The sequence below is a fragment of the Sturnus vulgaris genome, chromosome 8 (genome assembly GCF_052056855.1).
Source record: "Sturnus vulgaris isolate bStuVul1 chromosome 8, bStuVul1.hap1, whole genome shotgun sequence".
NCBI lineage: Eukaryota > Metazoa > Chordata > Aves > Passeriformes > Sturnidae > Sturnus > Sturnus vulgaris.
In genome coordinates, this window is record NC_142250.1 from 11691192 (window position 1) to 11707793 (window position 16602).

Consider the following 16602-nt stretch of genomic DNA (forward strand, 5'->3'; position numbering starts at 1 on the left):
TATCTGGAAAATCCAACAAATGCCACTGCCTCAGGGAATCCAATTTTAGAAAAGCTTTTACATTGATTTAAAATCACGATGTGATAATTTATTATGTTGTAATTTCTTCACTTGTTCACATAGTGATCTGTGTTTTCTAAATTTCATGCTTTTTTTCAACACCAACCTCACTCTTAACAGTAGAATGCGGGGCTAATTTACTGTCATGCTGCCATAACTGCTTTCTTAAAAGGGATCTTGGGAAAAGACAAGTGTTTCTGAGAAAGCAGAAGAGACCTGTTTCGGTTGTGTGATGCATGTTGTTCAGGAACCTGCTCCCCCACTCATGAGAGCAAACTCTGGAGCTGTAACACAGCCCTTGTGTTCCAAGTCTGCACTACGAATCCTTTTCTGCTCCCATTTTGACTGGAATGTGTGTGTATATATTGGGGGAGCTGCAAAATGTTTAGTGACCAAAATCACACTGCTGTTTTGCTACAGGCTCAATCTATGTTTATGATAGAACAACTTTTCTGAAGCAGGTTGAAGCTTTGTAAAAACAGTTTTAGTTTAGTTAGAATTGTTTATACACTGTTTATGTGCCTCCCTCCTTCAAAGCGTGAGTCCTTTGGTGCTGTGCCTGTTATTTTTTGCATTGATAGGTTTGGGCCAAAACAAGTAAGAGATCTGTTCATGTCTGTGGTGGGATCCTAATTGACAAAAGCAACCCATTGCTTCCAGGAGTTGTGCCTTTGGTTAGGCTGTCTGGAGAAGCTACAGAAGTCCTTCCTGAGGACCTCTTTAAATTAAAGATGAGTGTGGAGTTCGGTGTAGTCAGTATTTTTATACAAGTGAAGTGGGATAGAAGAATAGATAGTAATTTAAAAGCTTGGAGAAATGAGAAATCCCTAAATTAGACAAAGGAAAAAGGCAGGCTGTGGTGTGCAGGAAAAAGCTATTAAAACATCTGTTTACAGTCTATATATGAAACTGTGTGGGAGTTCAAAAACATTTCGTTCCTCTCTAGCACTGAGGTACCTCGACACAAACAGCAAAGATTCAAGGTGAGTAAATACAGTGCAGAGAGCTTTGAAAGTGCCCTGCAGGGCAGTGAAGCCTTTGAACTTCAGCACAAGTGGCAGCTGCTCCACTCGGTTCCTTGGGCGCGCTGGGGCTGAGCTCGCCTTGGGGCCGCGGGCGGGACGGGCCGTGCGGGAAGGCTGGGATGGATCTGGCGCACAGCTGTGGGAGCGAGTGCCAGGTCACGGCCCGCCTGGAGGGGGACCAAGGACACACGTCACAGAGGATACGTGCGAGGGAGGGTCATGCACTCGGCTGGCAGGGACAAACCAGCCCCTTTCCAGCGGCTGAGCTGGAGGAAACTGGCGATTCCCGCGGGAGCTGCGTGAGGGTCCCTGACGGCTACAGTGACGACTCTTCTGGAATTCCATACTCTGCCCTGGCACTTCTGCTGCTTCTGACGGGAGCAGCCGGCAGCTTGCTTTGCCTTGGCGTCCGCAGACTGTGCACCTGCAGCTGTGCCGGGCTTGCTGCGCTTCCTTGCTCTCCCTTCACGAGGCATGGATGGACTGCTCAGCTGTGTGGTAGCATTGCAGAACAGGGAAATCACATTCTGGAGCATTTAACAGAGAAGTTAACACAGCTGCTGCCCTTCAAGTACATTATTGCAGTTGTTGAAAGAGGAACAATCTGAACAGAAAACACAAACATTCGTTAAACCCCATAAAATTTGCTCTAGAGCCATTGCATCAGAGAATATTCTTCAAGTTCTTTGTGGTTTGAGTGGTGCCCAGTAGTAGAGTTTTGCAGGTCCATACCTAAGAAATGCACAAAAAGCTTCCAGTTCTCTATCAAACATCATGTTTCCAGGGGACAGGAAGAGATGAATCCCTGGTCTTCATTCCCACACTGCAGATGAGCAAGAAAGAATGTCTTTGAGTGTGACAAGGGAGTCATTATACACTTTTGCCAAATAAAGGAAGGATGGGCTTTATGCTGCAGAACTATAAGTGGGATTCTCATTCAGCAAGAAATAGCACTGAATCTTGGGTATAGGCGTGAATTATGTGGTGTCACACACTTCTGAAGGGAAAAGCTGCAGGCTTTTATCCTCATTAACTATTTCTGATATGTGTTTAGATCCCTTTCAGGCATCCAAAATGCTTTTCTTCATACTCCGGTTGGAGACTTATTGTGAACACTGATAGACAGTTTCATCCAGCGCTGAGGAACTGCCCACTACATCTCCAACTTTGCTGCTGTTTTAACATGAGCACATGATACTGTTTATTCTTCCATAAAACTGCATCTCTACCCAACATTTTGCCTCTGTTTTAGTAGATCACAAATTTGCCTTTTGCTTAAGCTGACGTAATTTTAAATTTATTTTTCTGATCCTCTGTGCATTTTGTGTAAAAAGGCACATCTGGCATGGCAAAGGGTATGGCGGAGAGAGGAGCAGTGTGTACTACCATGAGGGGTGAGAGGAAAGACACCATTAAAAGATCCATGTGGTTCCTTACCCTTGATATCCCTTTAGGGGTAAGATGGAAGATGTATCCAAAGAGCAAATCCTCTTAGCAAGACATGACCTTAACCACAATGAATCCACACAGAAAGTGTACTGTGTGAAGCAACTCTACCAACAAAAATAAAACCTCTCAGAACCATCTAGATTATGATATTGCCTTGGTCAAGCCCGTGGAAGACATGATAGAAACCTGTCATTATCCACTGTGCCTGTTTGCCCGGGAGAGGCAGCTTTCTTTCCTCAGGGGAGTCCTGCTGGGTGACTGCATGGGGGACACAATAAATATATGAGCACTCTTTTTCCAAGGTCAGGCAGGGTTGGTATTATTTTTCCTCTTGCATCCAAGTACACAGAGGAGGATTATGTAACACACCCTGTGTCTCCTACGTGTTTAGACAAGGAAGCCAAATACCTGGAACGCTTGTTCCTAGGGTAACAGCACATCTGGGATTAGGTGGCTGGCTTCTACTTTCTCTTATGTCAGCACTGAATAATTTGTACTTGTAACCGAGAGTAAGATCCTGTTCAGAAGACCTGGGCTCCTTGGTGTGTGCCCAGACGAGGAAATGTGTAGGAAATTGTGACTCAGCTACTACATGTACCCAGCTACTTAGATTTCCATTTGGAGTCCTTTCTCCTTGAAGCCCCCCATACATTCTCTGTTAAGCCCTAAGTGCTTTGCACACACCTACAAAAGGCAGCACTTCACAGATGTGTTGGCTGGGTGGTCACGGAAAGGCTGAAATCTCACGGAATCACAGAATAATCTGTGTTGGAAAGGACCCCCAAGGCTCATGGAGTCCAGCTCCTGAATGGCGCCCGCGGGGATCGAACCCGCAGCCTCGGTGTCCCCGGCACCGCGCTCTGACCTGCCCAGCTGAGCTGCTCGCCCCTGACAGCTACAGCGCGCGGGCAGGGAGCAGGGACTGGATCCTTTTCCCAGCGGAAAGCGGGATGGCGGTACTGGCCGGTGTTCTGCCGTGCTTCACACTCGCGGAAAGGAAAACCCAAAACCGGTACCGCGGAAAGCCAAACCAAATCAACGTACTCTGGGAAATTTCCGGCGAACACGAAAAAGGCCCAGACCGGTGGCTCTCCCCATGATACACGTTCTGTGCTCCGAGGATTTGCGGTGCCGGGTCAGCCGAGATTCCCGGATTTTGGCTGCCGTGAGGAGCAGCAGCAGCGCCCCCGCCGCTTCCCTCAGCGCCGCCGCAGCCGCTCCGCCGCGCCGGCAGGGGGCGCGCGGGCCGGCGGTCTCGCGAGAGCGCGCGGGGCGGCGGGCGGACGGGCGGACGGCGCGGGGCTGAGGGAGCGGCGCGCGGACGGCGGTGAGGAGCGGCGGGGCCGGCGGGGCGGGGGAGACATCGGGGAGGGATCCGAGAGGAATCCCGTGAGGAATCCCGTGAGGAGTCCCGTGAGGAATTCCGTAAGGCATCCCCGTGCCGCGCTGCGGGAAGTGCCCAGGCAGCCGGCCTGTGTCGTTCAGGTCGGTCGGGAAATGGACGCTCCGCGGCGCAGGGCTCACACGGAGACGGGGTTTTGTACTGATCTCACCCTCCGTGTCCCGGACAGGTTGTGCCGCGAGCGCTCCTAAAGCCACGTTTCTAATTGCAAAGGCAAAGTCTTTTGTTAGCAGCTGCGGTTCTCAGAGGTTATATAAGCAGTAAATGTCTGGGTTAGGAATGGTCGGGGTTGTGCTACATCGTGTTTGTTGAAAGTTTGTCAGACTTGTGTTGTTCGATGCTGGTTAATGGTGAGAGCCAGAGCTTCCGGGGGTTTCCTAAGCATTCTGACAACTTTAAACTCGGTGTTCATGGCTGGGATTAAAGAGAAAAGCTGACAGAGAAACAAGGGTGCCTTCCCCTGAGACTTTGGATAAGGTATGGAGGCAGGGTAGCGGAAAAAGCTGGCAGCCATGTAAAAACCGCTGCTCACCGCGCTGCCAGTGCTTGACATGGGCTCGATGGAGGTGCAGAGAGCATGGCAGTGGAACCTTTGGGGCCATGTGCTTCAGGCAGAACCAGGGCTTTGTCACTCATTTTCCGAAGGGCTTTTAAGTGCGATCCTCTGGAAGATGAGTTGTAATGTGCAGTCTGCGTTAAAATAAGTGTGTGTCTACCTCACTCTGGGTTATCTTCATTGGTGTTGTCAGTAATTATAGTATAGAGATTTCAGGCCTTCATACCCCGGTACTTTGTGATTTCAGTTACAAGCTTGTTGTGCATAAAATATATATTTGTGATAGATGGAATAAAATGGTGATCAACAGCTGCATTAGTGACTTGTGACTGTTCAGAGCCCAGCTCTTGGGAAGGTGGATCAGTACAAGTGCTTTGTGCACTGGCCAGGCTGTTTTGGGGCTAAAACAGGCAGAAAAGGTAGTCACACGTGTTCAGGTCTGTGGCACAGATCATATGCTGTGCAGACAGGTGAAATTTTACCTGAATTTTAGAAAATGTAATACCTGGAACTTCTGTTACTAGTTCTTAAGGTGTTTATTTCGCGTTTTCTCTTACTTGAAACTCCTAAAGGTTATTTTATTTTTCTTCACATGACTTAAAAAATAGGGTGTTATATACTTGTTGGGAGTAAAATAATCCCCCTAGCAGAAGCTCCATACAGATACTGGCACATAATGCTGATGCTGCACTGTACAAAGTGCTTGTTATGCTTGGATGTAAATGGGAAGTTCCCAGATTCAGCTCGTGTACTTAGAGTACTTCTCTCCCTGACCACAGCTCCCATCTATCTAATTTGGGAGAGCTTCTTAAGAGGAACTACTGTTTTTTGGTGGGGTTAAATGGAAATCCACGGGGATTTCAGTTCAAACAAGCCAGCTGGTTTAAAACCACATAAAGACAGGTCAGTGAGGCCTTTGGAACAGCCTTGTCCTGCCAAATGGAAGAAATCATTCCACATTTATAAATAGAGCCTGTTCAATGGGAGGCTTCGTTCCCTTCAGAAGCTTTTCCTCAACAAAGGCTCTGCACAGCCCTGTTTTTGAGGTGATTTTTCCACACCCATTTGAGATGGAAAACAATGCTCTTCCCAAGGGCAGCGGGGATGGTTGTGCTGAGAGTGAAAAGCTGGTTGAACCAGTTTCCTGCTGGCCTATTTGCAGACTGTGCAGAAGAGACAGGGTTGCCTCCTCCCCCTTCCTCCCCCTCTGCTCCCCAGCCACCAGATACTTTATTAAAAGCTTAAAATTATTTTTGTCTAGCAGTTTCTGACGTGTGGGAATTAACATCTCAGGAGTGGAGTATAGGTAGCCAGGAGGTTGCACAGAGCACCTGTGACCAGGAGTTGTAGCTGCAGGGTTTTGTGGTGACACCTCTCCAACGAGCCAAAAGTCTTCCTATAAAAACTGGTAGTTATTTTACCATTAGGAACAATAATATAATCTTCCTCATAATTCAGGCAGCACTTTTGGTTTCATGGCTATAACACTTTTACTGATTACATGCTGGTGAGGACACGGGCGTGGTCCATCCCTGGGAGTGCTCAAGGCCAGGCTGCATGGGGCGCTGGGCACCTTGGGCTAGCAAGAGGTGTCCCTGCCTATGGCAGAGGCATTGGAACAAGATGATCTTCAAGGTCCTTTCCAACCGAGGCCATTCTGTGTGCTTTCCTCAACTGTGTGTGTGAAATTGTGGAAGCGAGAGTAGATGTGACAAGAATTGTGTATGTGTGCGTGTCATTTTGGTCTTTCGAGGAGCTAGCTTGCATCCGAGCGGCTCGGTGTTAGGATTTCTGGCACGCCGCAGGCTCAGTGCTGCATGGGGAGCCTCGCTGCTGGGCTGTACATGGCCAGGGGCGGAAGGCTGGGTCGACAGCAGCTCTTGATGCTGCACCCGTGCTGGATGCCTCAGCGCTCGGGTCTGCTTTGTAGTTGCATGGAGAAGGCACATTGCCGCAATTCTGAAGTTGCAAGAAATCGCGGCTTTGTTGCAAAACGTTGAGGTTTCGCGGCTTGAACTGATAGTTGGATGTTTGCAGGCACTTGGTGTTTTGGCAGAGCGGAGCCAGGCCGGGCAGAGCGGATGCGGCTCGGCCCGGCCCGGGGCCGGTGGTCGCGGCCCGCCCGGGCCCGCCCCGGCGCTGTCGACGTGCGGCTCGGCCGGGCGCGGGCGCGGCGGCCGGGGCGGGGCGCGGGCTGGGCCGTCCCGATAAGGCGCGGGGCCGCTCCAGCGAGACGGGGTTTAGAGTGGAATTTGCAGGGCTGAGAACATTCCGGAGGCCGTGCCTGGGAATGGAAGCCGCGTTATAAACAGGACATTGGGGGATTGCTTCCTGAGCGCGGAAAGTAAGTGGAGCTCATCTGTTGGGGGTGTGCATCCCGTGCACATAGCGGGGGCTGATGGGGAACCGTGCACCGTGTGCTTGGAAACAGTTTGATGGCATGGAAGCGGGCAGAGCGGGTGACGGTGTGTTGCAGCGGCGTGTATTCTCGTAGAAGTAATTGTATGTTGTTACTGTTGAGCCGAAGCGTGTGATCACGGGTGTTTCAGAGCATGTGACCTGAAAACGTCTAAAATTCTCCGTGCTATTTGGGAATAACTGGGAAGCAAGGAAATAGGTTCCTGCCCCCACTTAGTTTTGTTAGAGGCTTGTGGAAGTTGAAAAGAAGGGTGGATTGGCTGTCATGCTCAACATGTGTGTTTTACTGGCTTATTTGTGACAAAGCCTAAGAACAGCCATTTTAACAGGAGCTGGCTGGCTGGAGGAAGGCAGCATTCATTCTCTCTCTACATTGTGGAGCGAGTCTCTTGTAATCGTGGAAAAAAGGAAAAGCAACAAACACTAGTTTCAGAGATCATTAGAGAAGTGTGCGTAAGCTTCTTAAATTCAATTGTGCCATTACGAAGTTGCTAATACAGAGTGTGATAAAGTAGGTTAACATTTTCACAGGAGTTAAGTACAGTATTGTGTGAGCAATATGGTAGTTTTATTTAGCCTTTCAGACTTTGATTTGTTGTTATGTAAGAAAATAAAAATGAAATAATAACCAATATGATTTTTTAAATTTACTTTTGAGTATATGATGGTTTTTGAGGTATTTAATATCCTTATTTTCTTGGCTGGGTGTATTGCTGTCAGCTACTTGTTAGATTACATCTGAGAACTAGGGCTCCCACTTACACTGTTGGCTCCTACTTCCTGTAGGTTGTACATGAGAGTTGAAAAGTAAGATAAAGTCTAGGGACTGTTGTGAGAAGAAGCTTAGCTTACTTTTTACTGAACATTGCTAACATAGTGAAGATCATGAAACCTTACAGAAGTGAAGGTGAACAAGCTAGGGCGTGCAAATACCAGGACAAAACTGGCGTTCATAGCACAGCATGGAGAATGATGTATTTTGGACTTTTGAACCATCTGATTTGGTGCAAAATAACATAAGCTTAAAGATTGCATTTGAGTTCTCTTGTATTTGTGCTCTGCAGTTCCTAGAAGATGAGGTGTTATGGTGAGGATGGGATTCAGTTGTGTGCAGGGTCTTGGGCTGGCTTCTGTGCCTGATCTCTGTCTTGTGTCCGGAGCTGCTGGAGGGACAGGAAGCCGATGGTGCTGAGGGAACTAAGGGAAGTGCTGCCTCTGCTCCTGCCCCATGGTGAACATTGCTTTTTCTATCACCTTCCGCTTGCAAGCCACTCTTAGCCCTCTCCTGTGTGAAACACACACTTTTATATCTGTTTTGTAGATCTTGGCTGTAGAAGGACTTTTGGGTTGCAGTTTACATGATCGTGGGGCTTGGAAATTGCAGACTAAATAGCTGCTCAGTAACACAAGCTCCTGGTTGTCTTGTATTCAAAACTACTTTCAGTTCCCTCCAGAGCAGTGGTAAAATCTGTGACATTTTAGATTGGCACATGTGTACGCTTTAAATCTGCTGGGAATTTCCATAGCTGTCATTGCTGAGGACTTGTTTTAAATAGAAGAAATACTATGAATGTTTAGTGCTTCAGGAATCCATTAAACTGGCAGGAGAATTCAAACTCTGAGGAACAAAATAACCTACTGTTTAGGAAAAGTGCTTACACTGATCCTTCCCATTTTTACTAAAAACCCATACTTTCTTTTTCCCCTTACTTGCAGAATCCTTACCAGTATAACTTCTGTAGAAATTTTGTATTTGAGCCCCTTCTACTTGAGACTGTGCTGAAGCTAAGTTACCATAGCTGTGACCAGGACAAGATAATGAGTAGCTGTTACAAGTTCTGGCCTTTGCAGCCTAGTAGAGTCATCTTTTTAGCAACATGCGAGTTTTCAGTTGATGAAACCGTATTGGAATTTTCTCATTTATGGGAGTCAGCTCATTTACCTGCAGAGGAAAAAAGGGTGGCTGAAATATTTCCTGCCCCTGGTCAGGCTGTTCCCCAGCTGAACCTTCCCCGAATCAGCCCCTCAGCTCTGGAGTTTACTGGCTAGGCATAAAAGCTGGAGGAAGGTGACTGGCAGGGGAGGATTGCCTAAGCTTCTGTGGTTGAAGCTGTTGTCAAATATCTGTTGGTTTTCCTGTGATTGTGCAAATTCCGTGGGCTGAGGTGTTTGAGAGACTATTGTTGCTTCTGGAGGAGAGCTTTATCTATGTTTAGAAAACTAGCATCTGTGTAGGGTCTTAGGGGCTTTTTTGTTCACCTTTATAGTGGAGCAGAGCAGATGGTTCTTCATATGATGCCCTTCCTCTTTTGTTAAAGAGGAATAGAAACTATTAAGAAATCGTTTTTTTCATTGTGTTTTAGGAACACTTCAAGAATGAGTCCACCACAAGACAGAAATAGAAATTCCTGCAGCAGTGAGACTCTGGCAAAGTGCCTTCAAGCAAAGAAGGACTTGGAAACAGCTATATCTGGAATTGTCAAAGCTGAACAGCAAATTAAAGAAAACTGGCGGGAGGTAATTTTAAATTACTTCTTAAAGATTTTTTTAATAACTAGCATGACTTCAATTAAAGGTTTTATTATTCCAGAATATTTACTATTATCATAGTGGTCTGAAATTTTCCTAGCAATTTGCAAACGTGTTGTTGTGTCAGTTGGCTGCGCTCTTGATAAAGGTATTCCTGTATTACTAGCTTAGGCATGCAGAATTTCCAAAAGCTGCTGATCGAAACATCAGAGTAGAGATTACAAATAACACTGTTCTTTGATACCTCTTTAAAGGTAGCCTTGGAAGTGTAATTGACCCATGTGGTGCTGTGGTGACTGCGATTAATTTTTGGGAAATAAGTCACTCCAAAAATACCACTTGCCACTGACAAACAGTAGTTTGTAATCAGTGCAGCACATATATGCTCACTCTGCCTGACAGATGTAGAAATGGTGTGTGTTCCCTGACAGGTCAAGGCCAAGATCCACAGCCACATCAGCCGGCAGCTGGAATGCCTGCGCAGCCGTGAGGTGTGGCTCTTCGAGCAGGTGGATCTCATCCAGCAGCTCAAGGAGGAGGCCTTGCAGCAGCAGGCGCAGCAGCTCTGCTGGGTGAGCCTTGCTTGTCAGTCCCTGCACTGGCATTTTCAAGCAAACGTTGTCCCTGTGAGTATTGGCTCAATTTTAATGCTGGAAACAATAACCTGTGTTTTGTCTTCCATGCAGTACTTGGGACAGTTCAATTGCCTTATTCATCAGCTGGAACGCTCCTACAGTAACGAACTGGCAAACCAGATTTCAATTTGCCTGGAGAGGTAAATATGTTTTATGATGCAAATTACCACAGTTAGGTTTATTTTAACTTACGATTTTAATGTGATTTTTAAATTCCAATAGGACTAGTAATAGATCTCACTGTTCCTAAATTTTTAATAGTTCCTAGAAATACGAACTTTAAAGCAGTCTGAGGTGATAAAGCACGACTATGATGAGGAGAGGTAGTCACTTAGGCAGATTATTTCAAATACTAGTTGTTGGTGGCAGTTCAAGTAAGAAGGTGAAACTTGTGTTTTGCTGGCCATTTATTCTATTCATGGTTTGTAGACAGCCATTCCTTTCTTGTATGCCATATCAGAAGTCTTCTTTGTTACCTAATTACTGCCAAGTAGCTTGAAAGCTGTTATGAAGTAATGGCCTGACTTCCAAAACAGGACAGATGAAGAAGATTGTAATTTATTTTTTCCTTTCTGTACCTATCACCTTACTCTTTCAGACTGGAAAGTCTTACACTTAAACCTGAAGAGTCTTCCATCCTGAATTTTGAGGCTGACACATCTTACCTTCGCCAAGCTATTACCTCATTTGGTTCCATTAAAACGATGGTAAGCACCTGGACTTCCCTGGGTTGGAATACTTGCCTCAAAGATGTTTTTCAGTAGTGCAATATAGTTCAAGTGATATTTTTGCTTTTAATAACAGCTTGAATGGATCCTGTGCACGAGTCATGTAATTTTAGCTGTATAATAAATACACAATGGTTTATTAATTATTGCATGTAGTTTTTTCTGAGTTTAGTTATGTACATGTTATTTTAATGTATTTTGGCAGAGGATGAGGGAATGACTACTGCGTTCTTACTCTATTCCTGCAAATGAAAATTCGTTACTGTTTTCTTTAGGTAACAATAGTTAAAACATTGTAAATGCTTTCTGTAATAAAAGTATTTTGGGATTCTTATGTAAGCAGCGTATTTCCTGTATTATTGGAGACAGTTCTGTTAAAGGAAGCAGATTCAAGGTAGTATTTTTATAGTCAATTTTTCTCCATTCTGTTTGTAAATGTTGAGAACATTGTTAGCCATAAAGCACTGAGCATTTGTAACTGTGCTTTACTTCTGCTTTATTGTAGAATTTGTCCTAGAAACTGGACAAAATGGATTTAAATTAATTTTTACTTTTTTTTCAGCAAACCTCAGAGAGAGACAATGCTTCTCCCTGGTTCCCAGGCCAGAATTGTGCCCTAATGAACTGTGAGCAGGTAAGCTTGACCTGTGTGTGTTTAATTGCATTAGAGGGAAGAGAACTCAAGCATGTTATGTGAGCTTGAGTAGTGGCTTGTGTTTGTTTGTTAAGATGCTTCAGTAACAGTGGCTATGGTGAGCAGAGTGCTATGATGTTGTAGCTGCTCCAGGAACAGACAGGCAAGAAAAGAGTATGAAAGTGTATGTGGGGTGTGACTGACAGGATTTTTAAATCGAGTGTTCCTTGATGTTGGAACTAGCCAATTCCTCCGGGGTTTTTTTGCAATTAGAAGGCACTGTTTTTCCTTTTGGTGCAGAAATACTGGTGCCTGCTGAATGCCTGTGTTGATGTTGAGCACAGATTGGCTCAGCAGTCATTCTCTAACCAAGGCATTCATCCTCTCTCAGCAGCAGACGCTGTGTGGGACAGTGAGTGCCTCGCTGGCTGACTGGTTACTCGGAAGCAGGCCTGTGGGTGTGCGCCAGGCTCCCTATGTTCCCAGCACCAATCTGGAGGAATGGATTACCCAAAAGTGTGTGTTAGAGCCCAGCCAGGTAAACCTTTTGTGCACTACCCTAGTTTTGAACTGGGAAAACCCAGCATCTGATTGCAAGCAGAATATGGTGGGAATGAAACCATCTGTAGTACTCTTCATTCTGCCTCATGTTCAACTGATGCTTTGGCACTTACTAGCTGAATGCTCTAAGCTCTAACTGTGGAAACATTGCCTTTTAGTTTTAATAGATGTACTCAATGTGTCTTTACTAGGATTTGAATTCTTCCAAAGTCTGCTATTTTGAGCAAGCCTGGGGAAATCTGAAGGATTTGGAGAACTGGCTCCTGCACAATCAGCAGCGTGATGTTGCTGGGAAGACAGATTCCCCTGGTCGCAAGGACTCCACCTCTACTCTCAGCTCATCCTTTTCCACTATTGAAAAGATGGAGGAATTAGAATCCCTTGGACAAGAAGAGATGGACCTTTCTGACTGGCTGCTTACTCCTGACACAGAAAATGGAAGTATTGCTTCAGATGAGAAATGGAAGAATGACTTTAAACCTTTTAGGGAAGAATGCAATTTGAATGATTGGCTCCTCAAAGCTGAAACATGTACCAGTTGTCGTGGCAGCCAGAGCAGAAGTGTGGAAATTGAGAACCTGGGAAATCTGAAGTGCCTGAATGAGCATCTTGATGGAAAGAAATCACCTGCTACATCTGCTGTAAATGCTTGGCTTCTTCAGCATCCTCAGGCCCCCTTTAAAGTGGAAGATGTGTGCAAAGCTAATGATCTGTGTGCCAGCTTTTCAGAATGTGTGTGTGATGAAAACTGTGGAAAAGAGGCTCTTTGCAAATGGCTTTTGAAGAAAGATGGGAAGGACAAAAACGGAGTTCCGGTCAGCCAGAGAGATGTACCAGACCCTGAGCATGATAAGACCAAGTTTGCTGCCAGTTCCTGGCTTAGCCCTGCACAGCAGCTCCCAGGGGAACGTGTGAGTGCAGAGAAAGCAGATTATTCAGCAGAGATTGCAGAACCCTGGAAAGCATTGCTCGAGAGGCCTCTGACAAGCTGGCTGGCCAAGGCTGAGCACAAAGCAGAAAGCACAGAAGAAAAGGAGTGTCGGGAAAAAGCAGACAAGAATTTCAAGAGTCCTTTTCTAGACCTCTTGGCTCCATTCCACCTCCCCTTAAATGTAAACAGTTGGGTGTTGGCTTCAAATGACCTAGAAAATGCAAACCCACCTCCAGTGGAAGATAAATGGCTTCTGCGCAAGAAAGCACAAGTGAGCATAAGTTTTTGATACTTTTGTGTCTTATGTGACAGGTTTATTGCTTTACTGAATTTAATGACTTCATTTTCTTCCAAAGTTGTAGCTCTTCTGGATAATAGTGACTGCAAGTTTTCAGGTTTCTTGGGTCTTAATGTTTTTACAATTGTTAGTTACTTAGCACTAAACAAGTTAATATAATAAATGAAGAAAGCATTGATCTCAAAGACTCAAAAATCTGGTTTGATTTTGAACACTTTACAGAATTTGAAGATACATCAGAATGTATTTATGTTTGGGGTTGGTAATTAAGGTGACTTCTCTTTCAGGACTTTGGCCTTCCTACAGTTTGCGACCTTTTTGCCTGTATGAAACTCAGTGGAGATAACGAGAAATGGCTGTACCGGTCTCCTTTACAGGTAGGACACAGATTGATTAGGCTCAGCTGTTCTAATACATTACTTGGAGATAACAGGGGATGGACACCGACAGCTAATGGTCATCTTCACTTCTTTAAACCTAGTACTTTCCTCCCCATAGACCTTTTTAACAGCTTGGACCATTCTCCTTTGTTATCATTCCTCCTCTTTTGATTACAGGCCAGGCAGGGAATTACTTCTGTTCTTGTGTAAATCTCTCAGTTGATTGACACGTGGTAACTCATTGCAGCTAAGATATGGAATGTACGTGTCAATCTCCAAGCAGCTTCTTTCTTACCTTAGTAATGTATTTACAGCTGACATCATGTTTTTCCTTTCTGATGATACCTCTTTGTCGTTGTTGTTGAAATTAATGAAAATGGTCCTCAGCAGGAGTACTTCAAACCCTAAAAGGCAGGATACTCAGTTCTAGGAGGAATGTTAATATCACTTTTTTCCAAGGGTATCTTATAGTTGTTGTTTTTTCCAAAGTGCTGCTGTTTATCTAAGAGAATAACCCTATTTTAAATTTGTTTAGATGTGAAGAACTGGAAGTGTCGAAATCATCCCCTTCCTGCTATCAGTCGCACCTCACACTGAGTGACTGCAGCCAGCTGAGTGCTTGTGTTTTGTGTTTGGCCGTCTGCTTTCTCTTCCAAAATTATAACAAAAAGATTCCTTATCTAACAGAGTTATGGTGCAGAAGATCCCTTTCCATTGTCATTAATTCTGAAATGTAAACCCACTGACCATAAGCAATCCGATGCTTTAGAGGTGTTAGCTAATTTGTATCTGTTATTGGAATACAAGGATCTTTAATGGGTTGTCACTTGAAGTATGTTGAAGCCAGTGCAGGTATAAAGCAGAATCTTCCTGGTGCTGTGAAGTAGGAACAATAAACCACCTTTGACAGTAACTTCAGAAGTGCTGCTGTTCCTTTCAGCTGCTACAATTTTGTCATGCATTGGGTTCCAGCTTACTTAGGCTGTACTTGCAAGCAATTTGTTTTATGGAGCAGTTGCTCACTTTGGAGGTTTCATTTGCATCTTGTGTTGGTGGATTTCCCAGCTAAATATGTGAAATCCAGGCATTGAAAAATACATGGATTTATGGGACCTAACACGTAACAAGAGAATTGGTAACGTACTTCTAAATCAAAACTCTTCTTGTGAATTTTGAGCCTTTCAGAGAACAGGGTAGGGTGTTTAATTTTCATGCACCAGTGGATCAGACCCTACTATGTCCCCAGCATTTGCAAACTATTTGAATGTCACTGAAAAAGCTGTAAAAGGAAACGTGTTTCTGTTAGTTCTAGATAATTCATAATGAATTTTTATCGACTAAACCACTGGAAAGCAGGCATCTTAGCCACATAATATTTAAAGGTAATATTTGGGGAATTAGATGCCTTCAGCAGATTGATGTCATGCTAATTGGGAAACACTAACTTGGCAAACTGTGGCTCCCACTGCTGCAGTTGAAAGGTATTTAATCTGTGGTTTCCATGTGATAATGTATGTGAAAGTGGGGTCCAGTAACTCGGATCTTCCTGAAGCTGTGGCCATAATGTGAGCAATACCTCTTCAGATATTTCGTCTTTTGAGCCTGTAGGAACGAGTGCAAAGACATTCTGTGGAAACATGGATCATGCCTGTCAGGCTCCATGGAAAAACTGTGAATTTCCATAGTTTCTGGTGCAGCTTCTACTCACTTAACAAATTGCTCTTAATGACTATGAAAATAGGGCCCCCTTCTCCCAATCCCTGCAGCCTGCCTGGGAATAAAAGTGATTTGAGTTCTTCACAACCCTGTAGAAAAGAAATTATTATTAAGATCTGACCTTGGTGTCATTTTGCAGTGTGAACACATTCCTGTCTGATCAATCCTGTGCATTCATTTAAAAGTAAGTTTTTCAGTCTGAGAAGGGGAGACTGCACATCTGAAACCAGACCCTGAAAGGGCTTAACATCAGCAAAACACTTGAGGCTTTTGTACTTTCATAGCCAGGGCTTTCTGCTGGAGGCAGAGAGGTGTTTTAGGAGTTCACTTTCCCCTTCACGTGTCCTTGTTGCTGCATGGGAAGACTGCACTGTGACTAACTCCAGTAACAACCTGATGTGATTACCAGTTGAACTTAATGAAGGAGGTTGACGTGCAGACCACCTCTTCCAATTAATTCTATGTAGTCGTCATTGTGTGCTACTTCGTCATTCATTATGAGCCTTTAAAACTTGGGGTATGTATTCCTTTACTTAACTGACTTGTTGTCACTAATGGATATTTATGTAAGACATTGATTAGTCTTTTCCATTAAAAAATAATTGCAACCAAAGTGTGTGTTATGTCTCATTTACAAGATGGTCAACAAAAACTGCTCTGGCACATCTCCAGTTTGCTTGTCTGGAAGCTGCTGGAGTTGTGCTTCTACAGAATCCAGATGGGATTCACATGCTTTAGTTCATTTCACCACTGCCTGGAGCTGTACTGAGCTGCAGAGCAGGGAAACTCTGGGAGCTGGCACACTCCTACACACGTACTGGGAAACTCCTGTAAGATACTGCCTTGTGACTCCCTGGACATACAGCTGGTGTGTCTCAGTCACCTGGGCTTTGCTCAGCTGTTGGAAGAAATAGACTTGGACAAAATGACCCATTTGCTTCTTCCCACTCTTGAATACTTAGTGAGGATTCATGGATTTTAGTAGCATTTGGTCCTCTTCTCCCATGGCTGAAGAACATCTGTGGTCCGGCTGCACACTTAGAGCGAGTTCCTCTGTCTCCCTTGGGTTTGAGAATCAGACTCCCTGCATGATTGGTTCCTCCACCGAGTATTTTCCAGTATTGAAACTGCAACCTGCATTGTTCATTAGCAGAACATTCACAGCTGGGCCTGGCACCCTTTCAACCATGATACCTTTTATGTGGGGGTTTGCACACACTTTTTTTTAAAGTGGAGTTGAAGTTCTTTGTTAGAAGGAGTCACATGCAGAACTCCTGAAT

At 44.9% G+C, this 16602-nt stretch overlaps 1 protein-coding gene across 5 annotated transcripts; it reads left to right on the forward strand.

The window, feature by feature from the left end:
* Nucleotides 1-3733: 3733 nt before the first annotated feature.
* On the forward strand, nucleotides 3734-15935 carry NCOA4 (nuclear receptor coactivator 4). 5 transcript variants are annotated; one of them, XM_014877975.2, is made up of 10 exons: nucleotides 3734-3861; nucleotides 9274-9427; nucleotides 9871-10011; nucleotides 10126-10214; nucleotides 10673-10781; nucleotides 11365-11436; nucleotides 11828-11974; nucleotides 12189-13199; nucleotides 13514-13603; nucleotides 14142-15935. In XM_014877975.2, exons 2-10 carry the CDS (start codon nucleotides 9287-9289, stop codon nucleotides 14145-14147), a joined length of 1806 nt encoding a protein of 601 aa, XP_014733461.2. In that variant the 5' UTR covers nucleotides 3734-3861; nucleotides 9274-9286; the 3' UTR covers nucleotides 14148-15935. The 5 variants fall into 5 exon arrangements, with proteins under 5 accessions (XP_014733461.2, XP_088024967.1, XP_088024966.1 ...); XM_088168841.1 differs by having other exon boundaries at nucleotides 11831-11974; XM_088168840.1 differs by having other exon boundaries at nucleotides 3842-3959.
* Nucleotides 15936-16602: the final 667 nt, after the last annotated feature.

What these genes read in the sequence shown, in the direction of transcription:
- NCOA4 (XM_014877975.2), top strand. Translation starts at nt 9,287, where the DNA reads ATGAGTCCACCACAAGACAGAAATAGAAATTCCTGCAGCAGTGAGACT. An exon ending in ATTTCAATTTGCCTGGAGAG is followed by an intron (nt 10,215 to 10,672) that starts GTAAATATGTTT and finishes TTACTCTTTCAG; the next exon opens with ACTGGAAAGTCTTACACTTA. An exon ending in TTCTGCGCAAGAAAGCACAA is followed by an intron (nt 13,200 to 13,513) that starts GTGAGCATAAGT and finishes CTTCTCTTTCAG; the next exon opens with GACTTTGGCCTTCCTACAGT.